General features: G+C 56.5%; 6 protein-coding genes across 6 annotated transcripts; 3 read left to right on the top strand and 3 right to left on the bottom strand.

The window, feature by feature from the left end:
• Positions 1–28: 28 nt before the first annotated feature.
• BKA78DRAFT_355968 (uncharacterized protein) lies at positions 29–1,745 on the top strand (the record flags this gene model as incomplete). Its single annotated transcript, XM_066891998.1, has 3 exons — positions 29–1,239; positions 1,293–1,475; positions 1,532–1,745. 3 exons carry the CDS (start codon positions 29–31, stop codon positions 1,743–1,745), a joined length of 1,608 nt encoding a protein of 535 aa, XP_066740413.1.
• A 1,114-nt stretch (positions 1,746–2,859) lies between these two features.
• Positions 2,860–4,304, bottom strand: BKA78DRAFT_360614 (uncharacterized protein; the record flags this gene model as incomplete). The annotated part of the gene is made up of 4 exons (XM_066892419.1): positions 2,860–3,149; positions 3,173–3,502; positions 3,550–4,198; positions 4,248–4,304. The coding sequence occupies 4 exons, from the start codon at positions 4,302–4,304 to the stop codon at positions 2,860–2,862; spliced, it is 1,326 nt and encodes a 441-aa protein (XP_066740412.1).
• Positions 4,305–5,927: 1,623 nt separating this feature from the next.
• On the bottom strand, positions 5,928–7,122 carry BKA78DRAFT_298813 (uncharacterized protein; the record flags this gene model as incomplete). Its single annotated transcript, XM_066886976.1, has 5 exons — positions 5,928–6,199; positions 6,249–6,597; positions 6,759–6,834; positions 6,887–7,008; positions 7,060–7,122. The coding sequence occupies 5 exons, from the start codon at positions 7,120–7,122 to the stop codon at positions 5,928–5,930; spliced, it is 882 nt and encodes a 293-aa protein (XP_066740411.1).
• A 275-nt stretch (positions 7,123–7,397) lies between these two features.
• BKA78DRAFT_298812 (uncharacterized protein) lies at positions 7,398–8,131 on the top strand (the record flags this gene model as incomplete). Its single annotated transcript, XM_066886975.1, has 3 exons — positions 7,398–7,771; positions 7,844–7,934; positions 7,955–8,131. The coding sequence occupies 3 exons, from the start codon at positions 7,398–7,400 to the stop codon at positions 8,129–8,131; spliced, it is 642 nt and encodes a 213-aa protein (XP_066740410.1).
• Positions 8,132–9,193: 1,062 nt separating this feature from the next.
• Positions 9,194–10,653, bottom strand: BKA78DRAFT_298811 (uncharacterized protein; the record flags this gene model as incomplete). The annotated part of the gene is made up of 4 exons (XM_066886974.1): positions 9,194–9,582; positions 9,635–10,321; positions 10,381–10,574; positions 10,628–10,653. 4 exons carry the CDS (start codon positions 10,651–10,653, stop codon positions 9,194–9,196), a joined length of 1,296 nt encoding a protein of 431 aa, XP_066740409.1.
• A 4,180-nt stretch (positions 10,654–14,833) lies between these two features.
• BKA78DRAFT_323283 (uncharacterized protein) lies at positions 14,834–15,640 on the top strand. The gene is made up of 2 exons (XM_066889190.1): positions 14,834–15,016; positions 15,236–15,640. The coding sequence occupies exons 1-2, from the start codon at positions 14,887–14,889 to the stop codon at positions 15,331–15,333; spliced, it is 228 nt and encodes a 75-aa protein (XP_066740408.1). The 5' UTR covers positions 14,834–14,886; the 3' UTR covers positions 15,334–15,640.
• Positions 15,641–16,494: the final 854 nt, after the last annotated feature.

The following is a 16,494-nucleotide window of genomic DNA, read 5'->3' as shown; positions in this document are numbered from 1 at the left end:
GCACAGGTATCCCACTCATTCAGTCGTCATGCATCCTTTGATTGCGCTCTGCGCCCTTTCCATCATTGCTGCCAATGCCAATGGCGCCGCTCATCCCAAGATCGGGCGGCATGGTTTGCAGAAACGCCAGCTAGTTCCCGGGTTCCCCTTCTTTAGTCCATACGATGACTCTCCCACTTCGACTGATGATGGCGATTCCGGTGCATCTGCCACTACTACTGACGTCTCAGACTCGACCGGCGTCAGTACCAGCTCATCCTCGGGACGTACGTACTCGTACTTTATCCCGTCTCCGTTTGCTTTCCCCATACCCGTCACTCTTCAACACCAAGTAGCAACGACGTACATCCCGAGGTACACAACCTGCAGAGAGGGACCAGAAGCGACACCTGCACCGGGACCGCCTTATCTCAACGTCACGTCCACGGCCGCTCCCACTTCCTCGACACCATGCGAGACCTTTTACGACGCGTCGGAGACGACGCTCTGCCACACGACGCTGATCGGCCTTGCAACGCGTGTCACCATCACCGATTGCTCGCAAGAAATCACCTTTTCTTCCGACTTTGGCGCTACGTTTGTGACGCCTTCTCCGACGCGCGTGGGTTCCGGGTCGCTGCGATCGACCATCACGCCCAGTCCATCAACGCAGCTGCAGACAACATACTACATTTCGCCATGGCACTCGTTTGTCGACAACCAAGGACGCATCCCTGAGCATGTTGATGTCAAGGTCTGCCATGCGCGTGCCGAAAACGCAACCATTGAAGACTGCATCCGCGAGGAGGAAGTCTGGACTGCGGTCCCGGTCGTCGTCACGACGCACTTTACAACGAGCGTTGACATGCTGGCGACGCTGACGGACGGGCCCGGCACTTACTATGTTGGCACCGTCCACGGTCACTTTGTGGGCAACCGCACTACTGTCAGCGTCAGCACGCAGATGGTAATGCAATGGGTCTATGAAGCAGAGACGATTTCGCGCGGTCCCCGTATCTCTGCCACTGCTGCCCCTGTCCCCCTGATATCCGAGGCGCCGCTCCCCGCTGAGACGGGGACTGATCCGTCTGCGACCATCAGCTCGACGAGCACCACCACGCGCACACGCACTGTGGTAGGTGTGTCGACTGCGTCTGTGGAAGAGGAGCCGTCGACGCTGTTGCCCGAGGAGGAGACGCAGATGTTTTCGATCCTGCCGTACTTTCCGACTGTGTTCCCGACGCCGACGGAGACTGAAGAGTAGGTTGACCCATGTGTGTGTGCGCAACGAAGCAGCGCTGATAGCAACGCAGCCCCGACGTCCCTGATGTCACCATCAGCCTCTCGCCAGAAGAGGAGACGCAAATCTTTTCGATCCTTCCATACTACGAGTCTACGACCACCGACGTCCCTGACGTGACTATCAGCCTGTCACCCGAGGAAGAGACGCAAATCTTCTCCATCTTGCCATTCTACGAGTCCACCACCACCGACGAGTAAGCCCCTCGTCTTGGCCCCTCGGCCCCAAACCAACTCACACATTTTCCCACAGCTCCGCCTCCTCCTCCGCCGAAGCAACCACCACCTCGACGTCTAGCTCCACAACCACCCTCTTCAGCGGCACAACGACCATTTTCGACGAGACGACGACCAACAGCACGGATGCCACTTCGCTTGCGCCAATGACGACGACGCCGCAGGTCCGCCCCTCGTTCCCCGTCTCGCTCGGCAGTTTGTCGTTTAGGTGGGCCAATTCGACGACGTGAGTGTTTTCGGTGTTTCTATTTTGGTTGCGTTGATTTTTCGTTTGGATTTTTCGTTTGTGGGGGCTAAGTGGACGTGCTGACAATGGTTTGGATGAATAGGCAAGCGTGATTGATCCACGCTCTCGCGTCTCCCCGTTCGACCTGCTGGCGAAGGGGGCTGAGGACGTCGCCTCGACTGCGGGGCTGACGACGTCTCGCCTGGCGTGCTTTGATCCAATGTGTGCTCGGCGGAGTGCGTCCCGTCGGCGCTCGGACTGCCATCCTAAGATTGAGTGTCTTCTCAGGTTCTCTTCTTCAAACGCATTGTAAAATTGACTTTTTCTTTCCCCCTTCTTCTTGCCATCTTAGTCCCTTCCGAGTTTTCTCTTTATTCGTCCCTTTCCCACTTCCATTGCATCCTGCTTCGTTCAATGCACAATCAATCCATCCTCTTCAACCACATTACCAAGAAAACAAAATCTGAAACCCACAACACGTCGTTCTGTCATCACATCTTTGCCCCTTGCTCTGTTCCTCCAGCATAGCGCACGCAGTACGCACGCACTGTAAAATACACAGAAAAAACAGGAAAGCAAATTGGAAAAGGAAGAAGGAGAAAATATTGGCCGAGGAGCATTGTTTTGTTGCATTGCACTTGCATCTAGATAGAAAAGAAATCAGAAAACTACTTTACTTACTTTCGCTCGTCCTTCCTAGTGGCGGTCAAGGCTGCCGGACAGCGGACAGACAGGAACATGCTTCAATGGGATGGGATGAAGGAGAAGACGGGTCAAGGTGGGTGCCGTGATCACATGTGCAGTATTGGGGTGGAATGAGAACTGCTGAGAGAACTGTTGATTGAAGCTACTACTACAGCTGAATTGTATACAGGTCTCCAGATATCCCATCACCCCACTCCTGACCTGCAACCGAGGCTGACTGCCGAGACTCACGATATCGGAGCGTGGTGTTGCTGCCGGTATGTGGAGCCGTAGGAGCCGCCTGTACTTTCAGGGGCAATAGGGGACATCAACAAAAAGGAGAACAATGAACTCTTGACAGACAGGAGCATGATTGGATGTGACAGGAAAGGGAAGACGGGCCGAGATCGGTGCCGTGGTCACATCTGAAGTCTTTAGTGAAGCGTGTCGCGGTGTTCGTGCTTGAGGAACGACCACATCTCTTCGAGTTCCAAGAAGCCTGCGAACGGCACCACGTTCCCGTGGCGTGCCTCGTGACGGGCCATCTCTGCCTCGATACTCTCGATAATTAGAAGGGCGCCTTTGATAGGAGCCCAGTACCATCCTCCTCCGCGGGCCGTGTTGGCGGGGAGCGAGGCAATGTAGCGGTTGTAGATTCTGGCGACCGTTGCATTCTCCGTCATCGGGAGGAAATGGCGGATTGCCGCCACGTTGACATACATGTCTTGAATGCGTACAGCTATGCACTGCGCGCGATTCGATTGGAGAAGGTGTTGCCTTGGGTGGTGTTGATATTGGGATAAGGATCTCCGCGGTCGTCGACGAACGCCTCCGCGGGTCGGATGGCTCGGAAGAGGCGTCTGGCAACTGGACCTTCTTCGTGTTCCTGGCGGCGAGGCAGAGTTCGCAAGGCGGGCCTTGGTGACGGCTGCCTCGGGGGCGAGGTGAGGTAGCGGAATTGAGGCCTGAAGGTGGTCGTGGAGCGCTCGACGTGGCCTTCAGCGGGCTCCTTGCGCTTCTTGGTCGTGCTGGAACGGCCAACGTGAAGGTCCGACGATCGAGTGGTCATAGAGTGCTCTCTGGTGCAATGGTTTTCCGCGAGGTCGATGATGGGAGTGACCGACCTGGCCATGGTGTGGGAACGAGTGGCCACGTTGGACCCGTTGGACGTTCTAACGAAAACGATTCGGTGGCGGCAGCGGCAGGCGTCGTCGACGGGTTGGTGTTGATGGCGGCGAGCAAGGCGACATGGAGGTCGGAGATCTTGGTGTCGATGCCGTTCTTGAGGGACTCGATCTCGCCCTTCAACTCCGCGACCTGGGAAGCGTAGTCCGTTTTAATCTGCTGACGTCTCTCGGTCTCCTTGATCTGGTAGGTCTCGAACTCGTGATGGAAGGCAGCCTTGGCGTTGCGATGAGCCTGCTTGGAGGCATTGGATTGCATGCGCTTGGCATCGTCGATGCCCTCGCGGTAGCCAGTTGCGAAGTCCCTGACATATTGGACTCGTGGCTCGTTGAAGGAGACGATTCCGCGGTCACGGAGCATTTGCGTAAGGTCAGTGATTGCCATGTTGAGAACGGCGTCGTCTTGCTGGCCCTTGAACTTTGGAAGCGGTTCGAAATCATTTCCGAGTTGGCCGGTGACCGAGTCGAACGCCTGCGAGCGGAACCTGAATGAGCCTGGCGAGACCAGCGGCACCAGGAACGAGCGCAGGAGCATATTGGCGCATTCTAGACGGGCAGCGTTTTCGAAAACCCTCGCGGGCGCGGGAACCTGCTCGACGGTTAGTGTATGGCAGAAAGAGATTGACGATTGAGCTTACGTCGTCCCGGTCAGGGGGATGGTTGGGGTCATCGCGGTGAGGTGGATTGTCTTCCATGCTGGATCAGAGGAGCGAGCGATTGATTGGAGTAGAGGCGCCATCCACTTCATCTTTTGCGATATTTTCGCATCGACGGGTGACGAAGAACGGGCAATGGAGGAGGAGGGTGGTTGGGGAGAGTGGAGGAGGAAGAAGAGAGGAGATGGGCAGCTTGACTCATCGTTCAGAGCAGGCAGGCGGTTTCCAAGGAAGCGGCGGGCGCTGACCAAGTTCAGAGAGTGCGACAGAGATAGAAGGTAGGCACTTGAGGGGTCGTACCACCAGATAGGCGTCGACAGAACCTGGAAGGTGCCCACTGGGCATACCTCGAGAACTTCAGCAACAAGACGACCCCACAGTGGGCGAGGAAAGAAATTGCTAACCCGTGAATCTCTGTCGCCAAGTTACAACATGTAGAGACGTGGAGTTGTCAAGTGCTTTATGCCTTGAACATAGGGGGATTTTTTTTTTTCTCTTAATAGGAAGTCACAGGGAGCATTCAAGCGCTTGCGTCTGAAGGTGCGACGACGTGAAGCTGAGCCTACATCTAGTTTGAATTTCTTTCCTCACCTACTGTAGCCAGCTCAATTTTCCCATGTCATCGAGAGGGATGGGGCCCTCGAGGAGCTACAGATCCCGACTTGCCGCTTTACACCGACGAAAGGCGTAAAGACGCATCGCATCGTGGTCTGTCCGTTTTCTGCAGCCTCATGTCAGTCGTGGTTGACCCATTGGTCCACGGGCGGCAGGTCTGGTCTTGCGGGTAGACTTGTTCTAGTACTGCTTTCCTTTCCTTACCTCTCAACACCTTTTCCGACGTCTGTTCGCGTTCCACCTCGCTGAGGAAAACATACTCACCGCATTGTTTCTAGCGCACTTGATATTGGAAATTTGGAATTCACCAAGTCCTTTGCGTCGAATTACAGGGAGCAGTCGTAGCTACGTGTACCAGGCCACTTGTTGCGTGGCAATAAGGCACAAGGTCTTTCAAGCTGAAGATAGTTGTTGATTCCATGCCGTCCCGCCCAGGACAACGACTAAGACTAGCTATGTACTTGGGCCCCATGGCCACTACCACTTTCGGCATCCCAGTACCGGACCCAGTCACCGCGCTACTAACTGATATGCTTAAAACCTCATCAATGGTGGCTGACTGGTGGAGGTGTCCTTACTGCGCTACTATTCCTCTGATTCTATTGTTTGGGTCTGTTGTACTCGCGCCACTTTTCGTTATCCCGCCCAGGATACTCACTCAGGCCCAAGCCATTATCTCCAGAAACACCTTTCTCCACACGTAACCATTGTTCTGGACGGTCGCACCTGCGAGTTGCAAGAGCACAAGCAAGCAATTGCATTGAACCAACTGCCTTCCCTTCTATTCCAACCGACGTTGTCGGTGTTTCATCCGGCACCACATTTCGCCTCGCTTCGCCAACTGTATCTTTCCACCTCCTGCTTAGCGGGCGCGTCCAGCAAAATGAGGGAAGCGTCGCAAGCGTCGCCTATATTCGTATGAGGTGGTGTTGCCGCTTTGGGAGGTTATGAATGCAGACGTGGTCGGCTCTCCAGCCTGGCTGATTTGAGGCCATGTATGTACCGCAGACTCTGATTGATTGACGTTTTGCGGAAACAGTTGACGAATCATCGTCCATGCCGTTCCTGGCACCTCGTCGCACCACTCTTGGAAGTCGCCCTCTCTCTCGGCGCGCGCGAGTCTGTGCGAGCTCTGTAAGTGTCTTGTTCAAACAAAAGAGGGGCGAGACTCTCACATTGCTCAGGTCGGGGGAGATTGGGGCCGCGGAGGTCGTCAAGTAGCTGGAGGGTCCACTCGATGTAAAGCTTTCTGCGCCTCATGGGGATGCTCGTGTATGCTCTGTTCTCGAGTAGGCGGAGGAGACGAAGGATGTCGCGGACTTCCCATTTTGTTAGCTTCGTCAGAGAAGAATGATGCACAGTACTCACTGAGACCCCACTCAACAGCGGGCGGGTGTCGTAGCATCATCCACTGGCGAGCGTAGACTTCGTAGTCTTGTGCCGCCTCCCAATACCATTCAGAAAAATCGTCCCACGTCAGTGCAACGAGGCGGAGGAGACATTCTCGAATTGGCATGGTAGTGGGGGAGTCCATGACGAGGTAGGTTGTGGTTGAGGGAAACTCGCGGTGTTGTGGTTGAAGAAAAAAGCTCATGGTGTTGTGGTCGGCCGGGTGCAGCATCGCGCCTACCTCGCCGCGCCTGCCTCGATCCGCCCTGGCACACTGGAGGGCGGTAGACTGCACACGTTTGATCGAGGGGAACTTTGTCACTGAGGCCTAAGCAATTGAAAGAAAAAACCCCCGGCCTTCCCTGGCACCCAACTCCATTTGCTCCATACCGCTCATCGTGCGAACAAGCCTGGCCGAATTGCCGCGTAGCTGCGCAATGGCCATTCTAAGGGCCAGCAGCACGCACAACATCCTGGTGCGATTCAAACCTCCGTGGTGGTGAAGTCCTCCCACTGGGACTCGTTCGGGTCGATAGGGAATCGCTTGTTGTCGGGAATCTCGACCCTGTGCATAACGTTAGTGTCATGTGGATATTTTATCTATTGGACCATCTTACACGAAAGTCAGGCAGAGGTAGTTCCACTGGACGATGACGCCGCCCACGTCGGTGCACTTGATCGATGCGGCTCGCATGCGGGAACCTGCCATCTCAGGCTTCTTGAAGCTGCGGTACTGAACCTATTCACATTGTCAATTGCCGCGGCGAAAGGGCACGATGGGCATTCTTACTTTGTACCAACGACCTTTGGGTGGGTCGGCCACAAGTCCCTCTTGGTTGTTTGAACCAGGCATTTTGATGGTCGCTATACGAGGAGAGTTGGTGCTTCTAGGGTGATGAGGCAGATTAATTGTTTGGCGATTGAGATGATTGGGACGTGGAGGAAGGACGAAGGTTGGTGGAGAGTTGATGTGGGCTACGCGTCCATTCGCCTCAACATTCACATCCATGGTCGCCGCGAGCAGCACTACTGGCGCGCACTGGCACGTCCTCTCGTCACACAACAACACCATTCACAACAACGACCTGCACTCCCACATCCTGCTCCAGACAATGCCCTACCCAAGCAATGGCGCCACCTTCTTTTTACTACCGCGACGCTGTGGGAGAAGACGAGAGCGGAAAATGTTACATTTGTCAAGTCGAAGTGGATGCTGGCGACCGCATTGAATGCCACATATGCACGTTCCTCGCTCATGTCGAATGTCTGGCCCAAGCAAGGCTTTATGAACCCCAGGTTTCGGTACACAAATGCGGCTGCGGCCTTATGGTTGCCAAGGCCAGGCTCCCCATTCAACGCGGAGATGAGTTCGAGGAGCCGGACTTCGAGGCCATGATCGGTGCCAACGCAGAGAGTTACAACGACCGTGGCCGGTTCAGGTACGAAGGCGATGGCCCTCGACGCATCATGCTGGAGATGCATCCAGAGAACGCTCGAGAGCTGTATGTCCTCGCCATGGAGCAGGAGTGGCGCCACCACATCTAACAGCACCAGAGCTCTCTTGGCTTCCACAGGATCGAGGATTTGGAGCTCAAGCGGCAGCTGGGTGGCACATTTGACGAGGCGTGGAACGGCTTGTACATCGACACCTCCCCAACCACCAAGGTCTGCGACATGATGCTTAGCAGGGGCACAGGGGTGTCATCGGGATGACTCCGCGTGAGGCTCACCTCCGGAAGATCAAAATTCTTTATTTCTGGCAGCGCAAGGACGGACTCTTGACTGATACGGTGATTGCGGCGTGCAAGATGGCATACAGCCAAGAAATAGAGGACGCTTCGACGACAAGCCTGCTAGCGTAAGCCATTCCATGAATTAGTATGCAGCAAGACTCTCCTAATTGACAATCTTAGCACTACATCAGTCACGGCAGCAGCTTCTCACCTGGCAGGGACAACTTCTACTAAAGTTGAGATGCAACCCCCGGCTTTTTTCAGCCCTCGACGGATCCTTCTCAATGGCACATGCGCGGGAACTTCTTTATGCCCGGCATCTCGGACGCGTTGATCATTAGAACGGTCAACCTGCACACACCAGCTTTGTTAGACACGGATTTGCGACATGGTAAAAGGTCTGGTGGGCGTGGCAATTGCCGGAATGCATACGACAGAGTACTCGGGATAACGGGCCCTCTGCAGAATCATGATTTGCCGAAAAGTGCCTCGTCCCAGTGGGGAAACGTCCTGCAGCTTCATATGTCTTGGCCCTCCTTTTCCCATGCTTGATGTGATGTATCTCCCCACCTGACAGCGACGGTCCCCGTGCCATCTCGACCCCTTGTATGAAACTTTAGTGAATCATCAATCTGTCTTATATTAAAGGAAAAAGAGCTATTTGCGGCCGTAAACAAATCAACTTTTCTGGGGAATGAATTGGTAGGGACGCGCTTTAGAAGCGGGGTTTGAATGAGCTGAAGAGGAAAGAAAAGGGGCAAGCATAGGGAAAAAAGGGAAACGCAAAGGTGAACCAAAGAAAGCCGCGCCAAATAGAAAGCTGAGTGCCAGAACCAATCAAATCGTAGTGCTGACTTTTGGAATAGCCCGACTTATCCGAAGGGGATTTTGAGACTGCTGCCGTTGTCCATTCAGTGTTGACCGTCCTAATGGTCAGGGATAGGGTGACGGTGAAGAGTCCACTACTCCCAAAGGCCTTCTCGAGCAAAAGTGGTCGTATGAGCGACCTGGGGCCGTGTTTAGGCCAATGATGCGAATGAAGAAAAAGGGAATCAAAAGCTGTAAGGGCCTTGGTCGTGACTGTTTACGAGCGGGAATGTCAGTATCGACAGTCCAGCATTGACCGGTCTAATGGTCAATGCTAGACTTATGGCACTGAGGTGTGGTGGTGTATGTATAGGGCTGTGTCCATCAAAATCGACGCCGACCCGTGAACGTAGGTGGGAGCTCCTCTTCGAGTTCTGAGTCTGGCTGGTATTTGCGCTTTTTGGCGCCGCGGCGTGGTGTCTTGGACGCGACAGGGGACGCGACAATGACGGCCGCAAGACCTTCTGCGATGGCTTTCTGGTCGTCAAAGTGCTTGCGCACCACGTTGCGCAGCTCATGATGAATCTTTGCCGGGTTGATTGGTATTTCAAAGTTCTGTGCGCTCGTGCACGTATCATGCGCCCGTTGGCTGACTAGCTTGGGACGAACATAATTTTTCCAGCTCCAGTAGCAGGCAGTGGCGAATATTTGAGTCATAACGCGACCCATCTGGCCATTCTTATAATTCTGGGCAATGGGGATGGTCGTGTGCACTAAAGGGTGGTGGTTAGAAATGGAGATTTCAAGCAAAGATTGAACACTTACAAGGCCACCAGACGGTGGTTGCGACGTCGATGTCGAAGTGGTCGAACCAAACGTCATACTGCTTGCTCTTCGTGAGCTGGTCGTACGTCGGAGAAACCGGGGGTACTACGCCTTCGACCAAAAAGGCGGGCTCGATGTCATCGTTTGGCGGGATGCGGGCGGACTCGGGGATGCGTGTCACTTCGATCTTGTTCTTGAGTGTCTCGAGTCGAGACATCTCTCTTTCGAAAGATGCCTTGCGCATGGCGGGGTCTGAGCAACGAGCGCCTCCGCTCTCCTTGAGCGCGTTGATGCAGCCAATTATGACAGTATCCAGCTCGAGTTTGAGCCTGTTGAACATGTCCTCCAGCTCTTGCTGCTGACGGCGTCTTGCTTGTTTGTCCGCCCTGAGTTCGCCATGCGGGGTCTGGCCGGTCATGATGAACTCGCGTCGAAAGTTGCGTAGGATGGCAATATTGTCGAAGAAAGTCACAATGGACCTAACAAACTTCAAGAGAAAGGGCCATTCGGCCCATGGCTTCTTGTCACTCGGAAGCAGCCACATTTTGGATTGTAAGTTCTTTTCCGTGGCCGCGCATGATTTCTCATGGAGGGCAAACTTGGGGGCTCCCGGGTGTGTTCCAGAGTCGGCGCACTCGGCGACCGACTGCGGAGTCATGCAATTATGACGAAAGTAATGCAGAACGACTGTTGAGATATTAGTGCTTTTCAAGAGAATGAGGTACAGAAGTGAGAGTGGAACATACGTTGCGTCCGGCGGCGCTGGTCGGTCTGCAGAAGGTCATCATGGTCCGAGGCCGTTGACTGGCCCCACTTTGCCGTGATTGCATCGACAAATTTCATGTTCGCAGCATGCGGCTGCTCGTAGGCATTTATTGGGGGGACGGGGTACGTCTCGTAGGGAAGAACAGGGCACTTGCCCTCATCGAAGAAGTATGCGCTAGGGACAGTTGTCAGCCATACTTCCAACCGAGGGAACCACAGAAGACTTACCCAAAGAATTGACGCGTGGACGCCATTGTAGCGGCGATGAGTTTGGGTGAGGTTGGCTCTTCTAAGAGCCAGCTCGAACGCGAACGTGGTCTACGAGGAGCATGTAGTGGGTGGCGGAGTGATCCAGGCGACCAAGTGAGGCTCGGGTGATGTGATTGTCGCTGTAATCAGATCGACTGCGCAGTGGCCAGCGGCGAGACGTTGAGGATGCGGCCACGAGGATTAGATAGAAGATTGCGAGGATGTCAGCCGGCGGCGAGGTGCTGATGATGGTCCGCGGGCACGAGGGTCGGAGGGAAGAGAGAGATGTTGGTGAGGATGGAAAGAGGATGGTGGAGGTGGTGGTTGGGTGGAGGATGTGATCTGAAGGTGGGCGAAGTGAACGTGAAGAAAATCCACCGTGGCTGCCTAGGTTGGCTCGCTCGTCCCTCCTTCCTCGTCCCTCCTTCCTCGTCGTAACTAAGGCTGCTGACAGTGGAAAGGTGATGATGCAATTCCGCTCGTGCAGATGTTTTTGAAGGGGACTCATATAGTATTAGATGCTAGGCTAGGCCTATTAACGCACCCAGCCAGCTTACAGTGGCCTGCCTACCTAATATGTATGGGCGTCTACAAGCTAAAAGGGCTCATGGAAGTGGCAGTGTTGAAGCAACTGCCCTTCCCTTTTATTCTAGGTATTTAACATCCTTGGTGTTTGGTGCGGCTGTATGTACGTTTGGCCTCGCCCATCAGTATGCCCACCCACCTGACAAACGGGCGCCTCTAGCAAAACAAAGGAAGCGGCGCAAGCGGCACCTGAACAGGAGGAATAATGGAAGCCCGCCGCTTAAGTACTGCACGGACTAGGCAGCATCGCCGCTTTAGAAGATTGCGAATGAAAACCTAGGCGCTTCCCTGACCTGGCTAATTCAAGGCTATGCATGTACTGCAGACTCCAATCAATTGGGGGGTTCTGCGAAAGTAATCCAATGGCCTGAGGTGCTGTTCAAGCGGCCGCAGAGGAGCCTAGAGTTTCCATGTCAAAAGGCACGCAAACGGGGAGCATTCAAGCGCCTTGCGCACTTGATATTAGAATTCGCCGAGTCCTTTGTGTTGAGTCACAGGGAGCAGTCGTAGCTACGTGTGCCACAACTTTTGCTACCAGCCCTTCGACGCAACTGCCAACCTCGTGCCTGGTGGACCGGAAATCCGCACCGCGCCTACACCAGCGAAGTGTGCCGAAGCTGCGCCAACATGCTTCTCATAGACTTCATCACCTCGCGTATACACACGCACTTTCTCATGCGCGCAAAACGCTTAGGACTGACTGGGTCGAATGCCACCGCAGCGCGCCTTCATTCTACTACCGCGTATGCTATCGAGTCAATAGAAGCCAAGTCACCATAATCCCACTCAACCATACCCACACGCAGTCGCGAAAGAAGTGTATCGAACAAAAGTCTATTGATTTTGCAGCAAAGAGATGCAAAGCAGTATATATACAGTTGAAAGAGTACAGTATAATACACGGCGTGATCTACATGAACAGGGGACAGAGTAGTGAAAAAGACGAAAAGGACGAAAGAGAGGGAAGGAAGGAGTGGAAGAAGAAGAGTGAAAAAACAAACGCAGCCCAGGAACCGTGAAAAAGCCAGAAAGATACAGACGTAGCGAGCGTGGATGTGTGTACGCGCGGGTACATCACCGTAGAGTACAGTTAGTTTGTTCATGGACAGACGGCCAACCAACTCCTGACCCCTGACCCCTGAATCCCACCATCACCTCCCCACTTCACCACCACCTCAACAAATCATCCACTTACAACAAGAAGTACGCAGCAACAACCGCCGCGACGGCACCCGCACCCGAGACACCGAGCTTAACCGCCGCACCGGTGAACTGGAGCGGGGTAGCCTTGGGGGTCTGCGCCAGACCCGCCACGCTGCCGACAACGCTGGGCTTGGGGGTCGAGACGGCGCTGGGGTAGCCCGAGAGGCCGGCGACGGCCGAGCCCACGCTGGGGACGGGGGAGGCGTAGACGGGCGCGGCGACGCCGCTGGCGCTGACGCTGGGGAGCGCCGACAGACCTGCCACCGCCGACTTGACGCTGGGGGATGGCGAGGCGTAGACGGGGGCCACGGCGGGTGCAATGCTGCTGCTGGGCAGGGCTGAGAGACCGGCGACGGCCGAGTTGACGCCAGCGACTGCTGGGGGCGCGGCGTAGCTGGGGCCAGCGGGCATGGCGCTTCCGCCATTGACGGCCGGGGCAGACGCAATCGGGGCAGAAACACCGCCACCGACAGCCGGGGACGAGGCAATCGGGGCCGCAACACCGCCGGCAACTTGAGTGGACGTGGCGGGCATGGGCTTCACCTCGACCGTCTGCATGACGACGCTGGGAGTGATCGTGGCGACAATAACTTGGGTCTTGGTGCCGGTGACCGTCGTGCGCGTGGTGACGTACGCAGGGGCAGGGGAGCCGGAAACCACTGCGGAAACGGGGGCCTTGTTGTCAGGGGCAGCGTACGAGGGGGCTTGGCCGACGGGAGATTCGACCGGGGCGTTGTTCACAGGGGAGGGGGCTGAACCGCCACCGACCTGGGGAGCAGTGTAGGCCGGAGCGGAAGGCTGAACGGCGTTGCAGTTGGGTCCGACACAGCCAGGGGCCGGGGCAGATGGCGAAGGAGCAGCACCACCTCCAATGATCGAAGGCTGAACAGCGGGCATCGAAGGCGAGGGAGCAGCTCCACCGCCGATAATGCTGGGTGCGACAGCGGGTTGCGAGACAACGTTGCAGTTAGGACCAACGCAGCCCGGGGCGGGAGCAGACGACGAGGGGGCAGCACCACCTCCAATGATCGAGGGCTGAATAGCGGGCATCGATGGCGACGGAGCAGCACCACCACCAACGTAGGACGGCTGGACAGCAGGCTTAGAAACGGCGTTGCAGTCAGGGCCAACGCAGCCAGACGGCCGGGGGGCAGCACCACCACCGATGATCGAGGGCTGCATGGAGGGAACGGGGATTCCAGATCCGACGGGCTTCGAGGGCAGAGGAGCGTTGCCGCCACCAATCATCGAGGGAGAAGCAGTCGGGTACGCGATGCCGTTGCATTCGGCGTCAAGGCAGCCGCTGAGAGTGGGCTTGGGGGGAGCTCCACCGCCAATGACCGAGGGGATGACAGAGGGAATGGGAATACCGGATCCCGCGGGCATCGAGGGAAGAGGAATGCTACCACCACCGATCATGGACGGGCTAGGGATTGCGATCGAGTTGCAGTTGGGGCCGACGCAGCCAGTGATGGACGGCTTGGGAACATCACCACCTCCAATGATCGAGGGGATGACCGAGGGGGAGGGAATGCTTCCAGATCCAATGGCCAGCGAAGGCAGGTTCATGGAAGGCATACCACCGGAGGGAAGACCCATCGACGGCTTGGGGATAACGGCAGACTCGCAGTCAGCTCCAACGCAGCCAGTGACCGACGGCTTGGCGCCACCAAAAGGAGTCGAAATGGCAAGAGCCGGCTTGGTCAAAGTGATGGAGGTAGGGGCACCGTTCTCACCGCAGTCCTTGCAGAGAGTGACGGAGGTCGTGAAGCCAGGGAGCATGGCACCGGGAGTCTGCTCCTCGGGGCAAACCTCGGTGGTCATGGTCGTGTGGATGGTGGTCAGACCGCCAGTGGGGTGGAGGTCAACGTACGAGGTGGTGATGGTGGTAGGAACAATGTTCTTCGAGGGAACAGCCATGGACGGCGCACCGCTGGGGAGAGCAAACGAGAGCGACGGCTTGACGTCCTTGGAGACGGGAGCGGATCCAACAGGGGAAGCGCCCGAGATAATAGGGGTAGGGGTAGGGAAGAAAGATCCAGAGAAGATCGGGGTCTTCACACCACCGCTGGGGTGGGACGGGGCAGGGTAGCCAGCGCCGCAGTCCTCACCCTCCTCGCACTCAGACTCATCGTCAGAGCAGTCCTCATCGCTCTCGTCGCACTCGCAGTTCTCGTCACCCTCCTTGCACTCCTCGCCAGACTTGGCAGGGAGAGTACCCGTAGGGTGAGCAGGGGTGACGATTCCAGACGGGTGGGCAATAGTGCCGCTGGGGAAAGGAATCGAGACCTCCTTGGAGGGAATGGGGATGCTTCCGCTGGGAAGAGCACCGCCAGCAGGCTTGGACAGAGCAATGCTGGGGATGGCACCCGTAGGAACAGCACCCTCAACGCCCTTGGAGACGACAGGAATCGGCATAGCAGGCGTGGGGAACGCGCCGCCGAATCCAGATGGAAGACCAAGGCTGGGGAGGCCGATGCTGGGCAAACCCAGGCTGGGAAGACCGCCAGAGGGGAAAGCACCCTCAACGCCCTTGGAGACGACGGGCAGGCCACCTGATGGGAGGCCAAGGCTCGGGAGGCCGATGCTGGGAAGGCCAGGAAGACCGCCAGTCGGGACAGCACCCTCAACACCCTTGGAGACAACAGGAATCGGCATCACAGGGGTAGGGAAAGCACCGTTGAATCCACCAGATGGCAGACCAAGGCTCGGGAGACCGAGGCTGGGGAGGCCAGGAAGACCACCCGATGGGATAGCACCCTCAACACCCTTCGAAACGACGGGCAGACCAGATGGGAGGCCGATGCTGGGAAGGCCGGGAAGACCGCCAGTCGGGACGGCACCCTCAACACCCTTGGAGACACCAGGCAGACCCATGCTCGGGAGACCGAGGCTAGGAAGTCCAAGGCTGGGAAGACCACCGCTGGGGAAAGCACCCTCAACACCCTTGGAAACAATGGGCAGACCGGCACCCTCAGACGGGATCGGCATCACGGGCGTGGGGAACGCACCGAGACCGCCAGACGGAAGGCCGAGGCTTGGGAGGCCGAGACTGGGAAGGCCGGGAAGACCACCAGTCGGGACGGCACCCTCAACGCCCTTGGAAACAACCGGCAGACCGCCAGTCGGGAGTCCAATGCTCGGGAGTGAAAGGCTGGGAAGACCTCCCGACGGGAAGGCACCCGAGATGCCCTTGGAAACAACAGGCAGGCTAGGGGTAGGGAGGGATCCAACACCGCCAACTGCGGGGATGGACAGGGTGGGCAGACCACCGCTGGGGAAAGCACCAGCAATTCCCTTGGAGACAACGGGAAGACCCATGCTGGGAGTGGGGATGGAGAGGCCGGCAGTCTTGCTGACGGTTCCCTCACCCGGGACGAGCTGACCGCACATGTGGCCGCTGGGGGCAGAAGAAGTGCCAGAGACAGACTTCTTGAGCTGGCAGTTGTTGTCGGTAATGGTGCTATCGAAAGAGGCACCCATGCACTCCGTAGTCTCGCCGCAAAGGGTCATGCAGTCGTCAAAGGTGGACTTGCTAGAGAGGCCACCCTCGAGCTGTAGAGTATTAGTTGAAGTTATTCAGAGAAGGCGAATACACTTACATCATCGCCAGTAATGTCGGAACCGCAGTTGATCTTGTAGACGTTGCCAAGAGGGCAAGTGAAGGTCGTGCTGTCACTGTCGGGGCAGGTGACGGAGCCAGAGACAATCTTGGAAATGGCACCATCGAGGTCACCGCCCTTGGTGGTTGCACCAACAGGCTTGGAGATATCGCTGGTCATCGACTTCAAGGGATTGGTAGAGTCCGAGGACACACCCTTGGAGCCTCCGATCGAAGACTTGGAACCACCGAGGATGTTGTTAATGTTGTTACCCATACCTCCACTAACGCCGTTCTCGTCGCAGTCCTCGTCAGCACCAGCCGATGCGATCGACTTGCCAAAGGTCCTCTTTTCCATCGAGTTGCCTTCGGAGCGGGCGACAATGGGGCCAGCAACCGAGCTCGAGACGAGCATGGCCGCGATAAGGGTCTTGGAAAGGGGCGCCATGTTGGAGTG

The sequence above is a fragment of the Phyllosticta capitalensis genome (assembly GCF_038381095.1).
Source record: "Phyllosticta capitalensis strain CBS 128856 chromosome Unknown BKA78scaffold_10, whole genome shotgun sequence".
Lineage (NCBI taxonomy): Eukaryota > Fungi > Ascomycota > Dothideomycetes > Botryosphaeriales > Phyllostictaceae > Phyllosticta > Phyllosticta capitalensis.
This window is presented reverse-complemented; position numbering and strand designations above follow the sequence as displayed.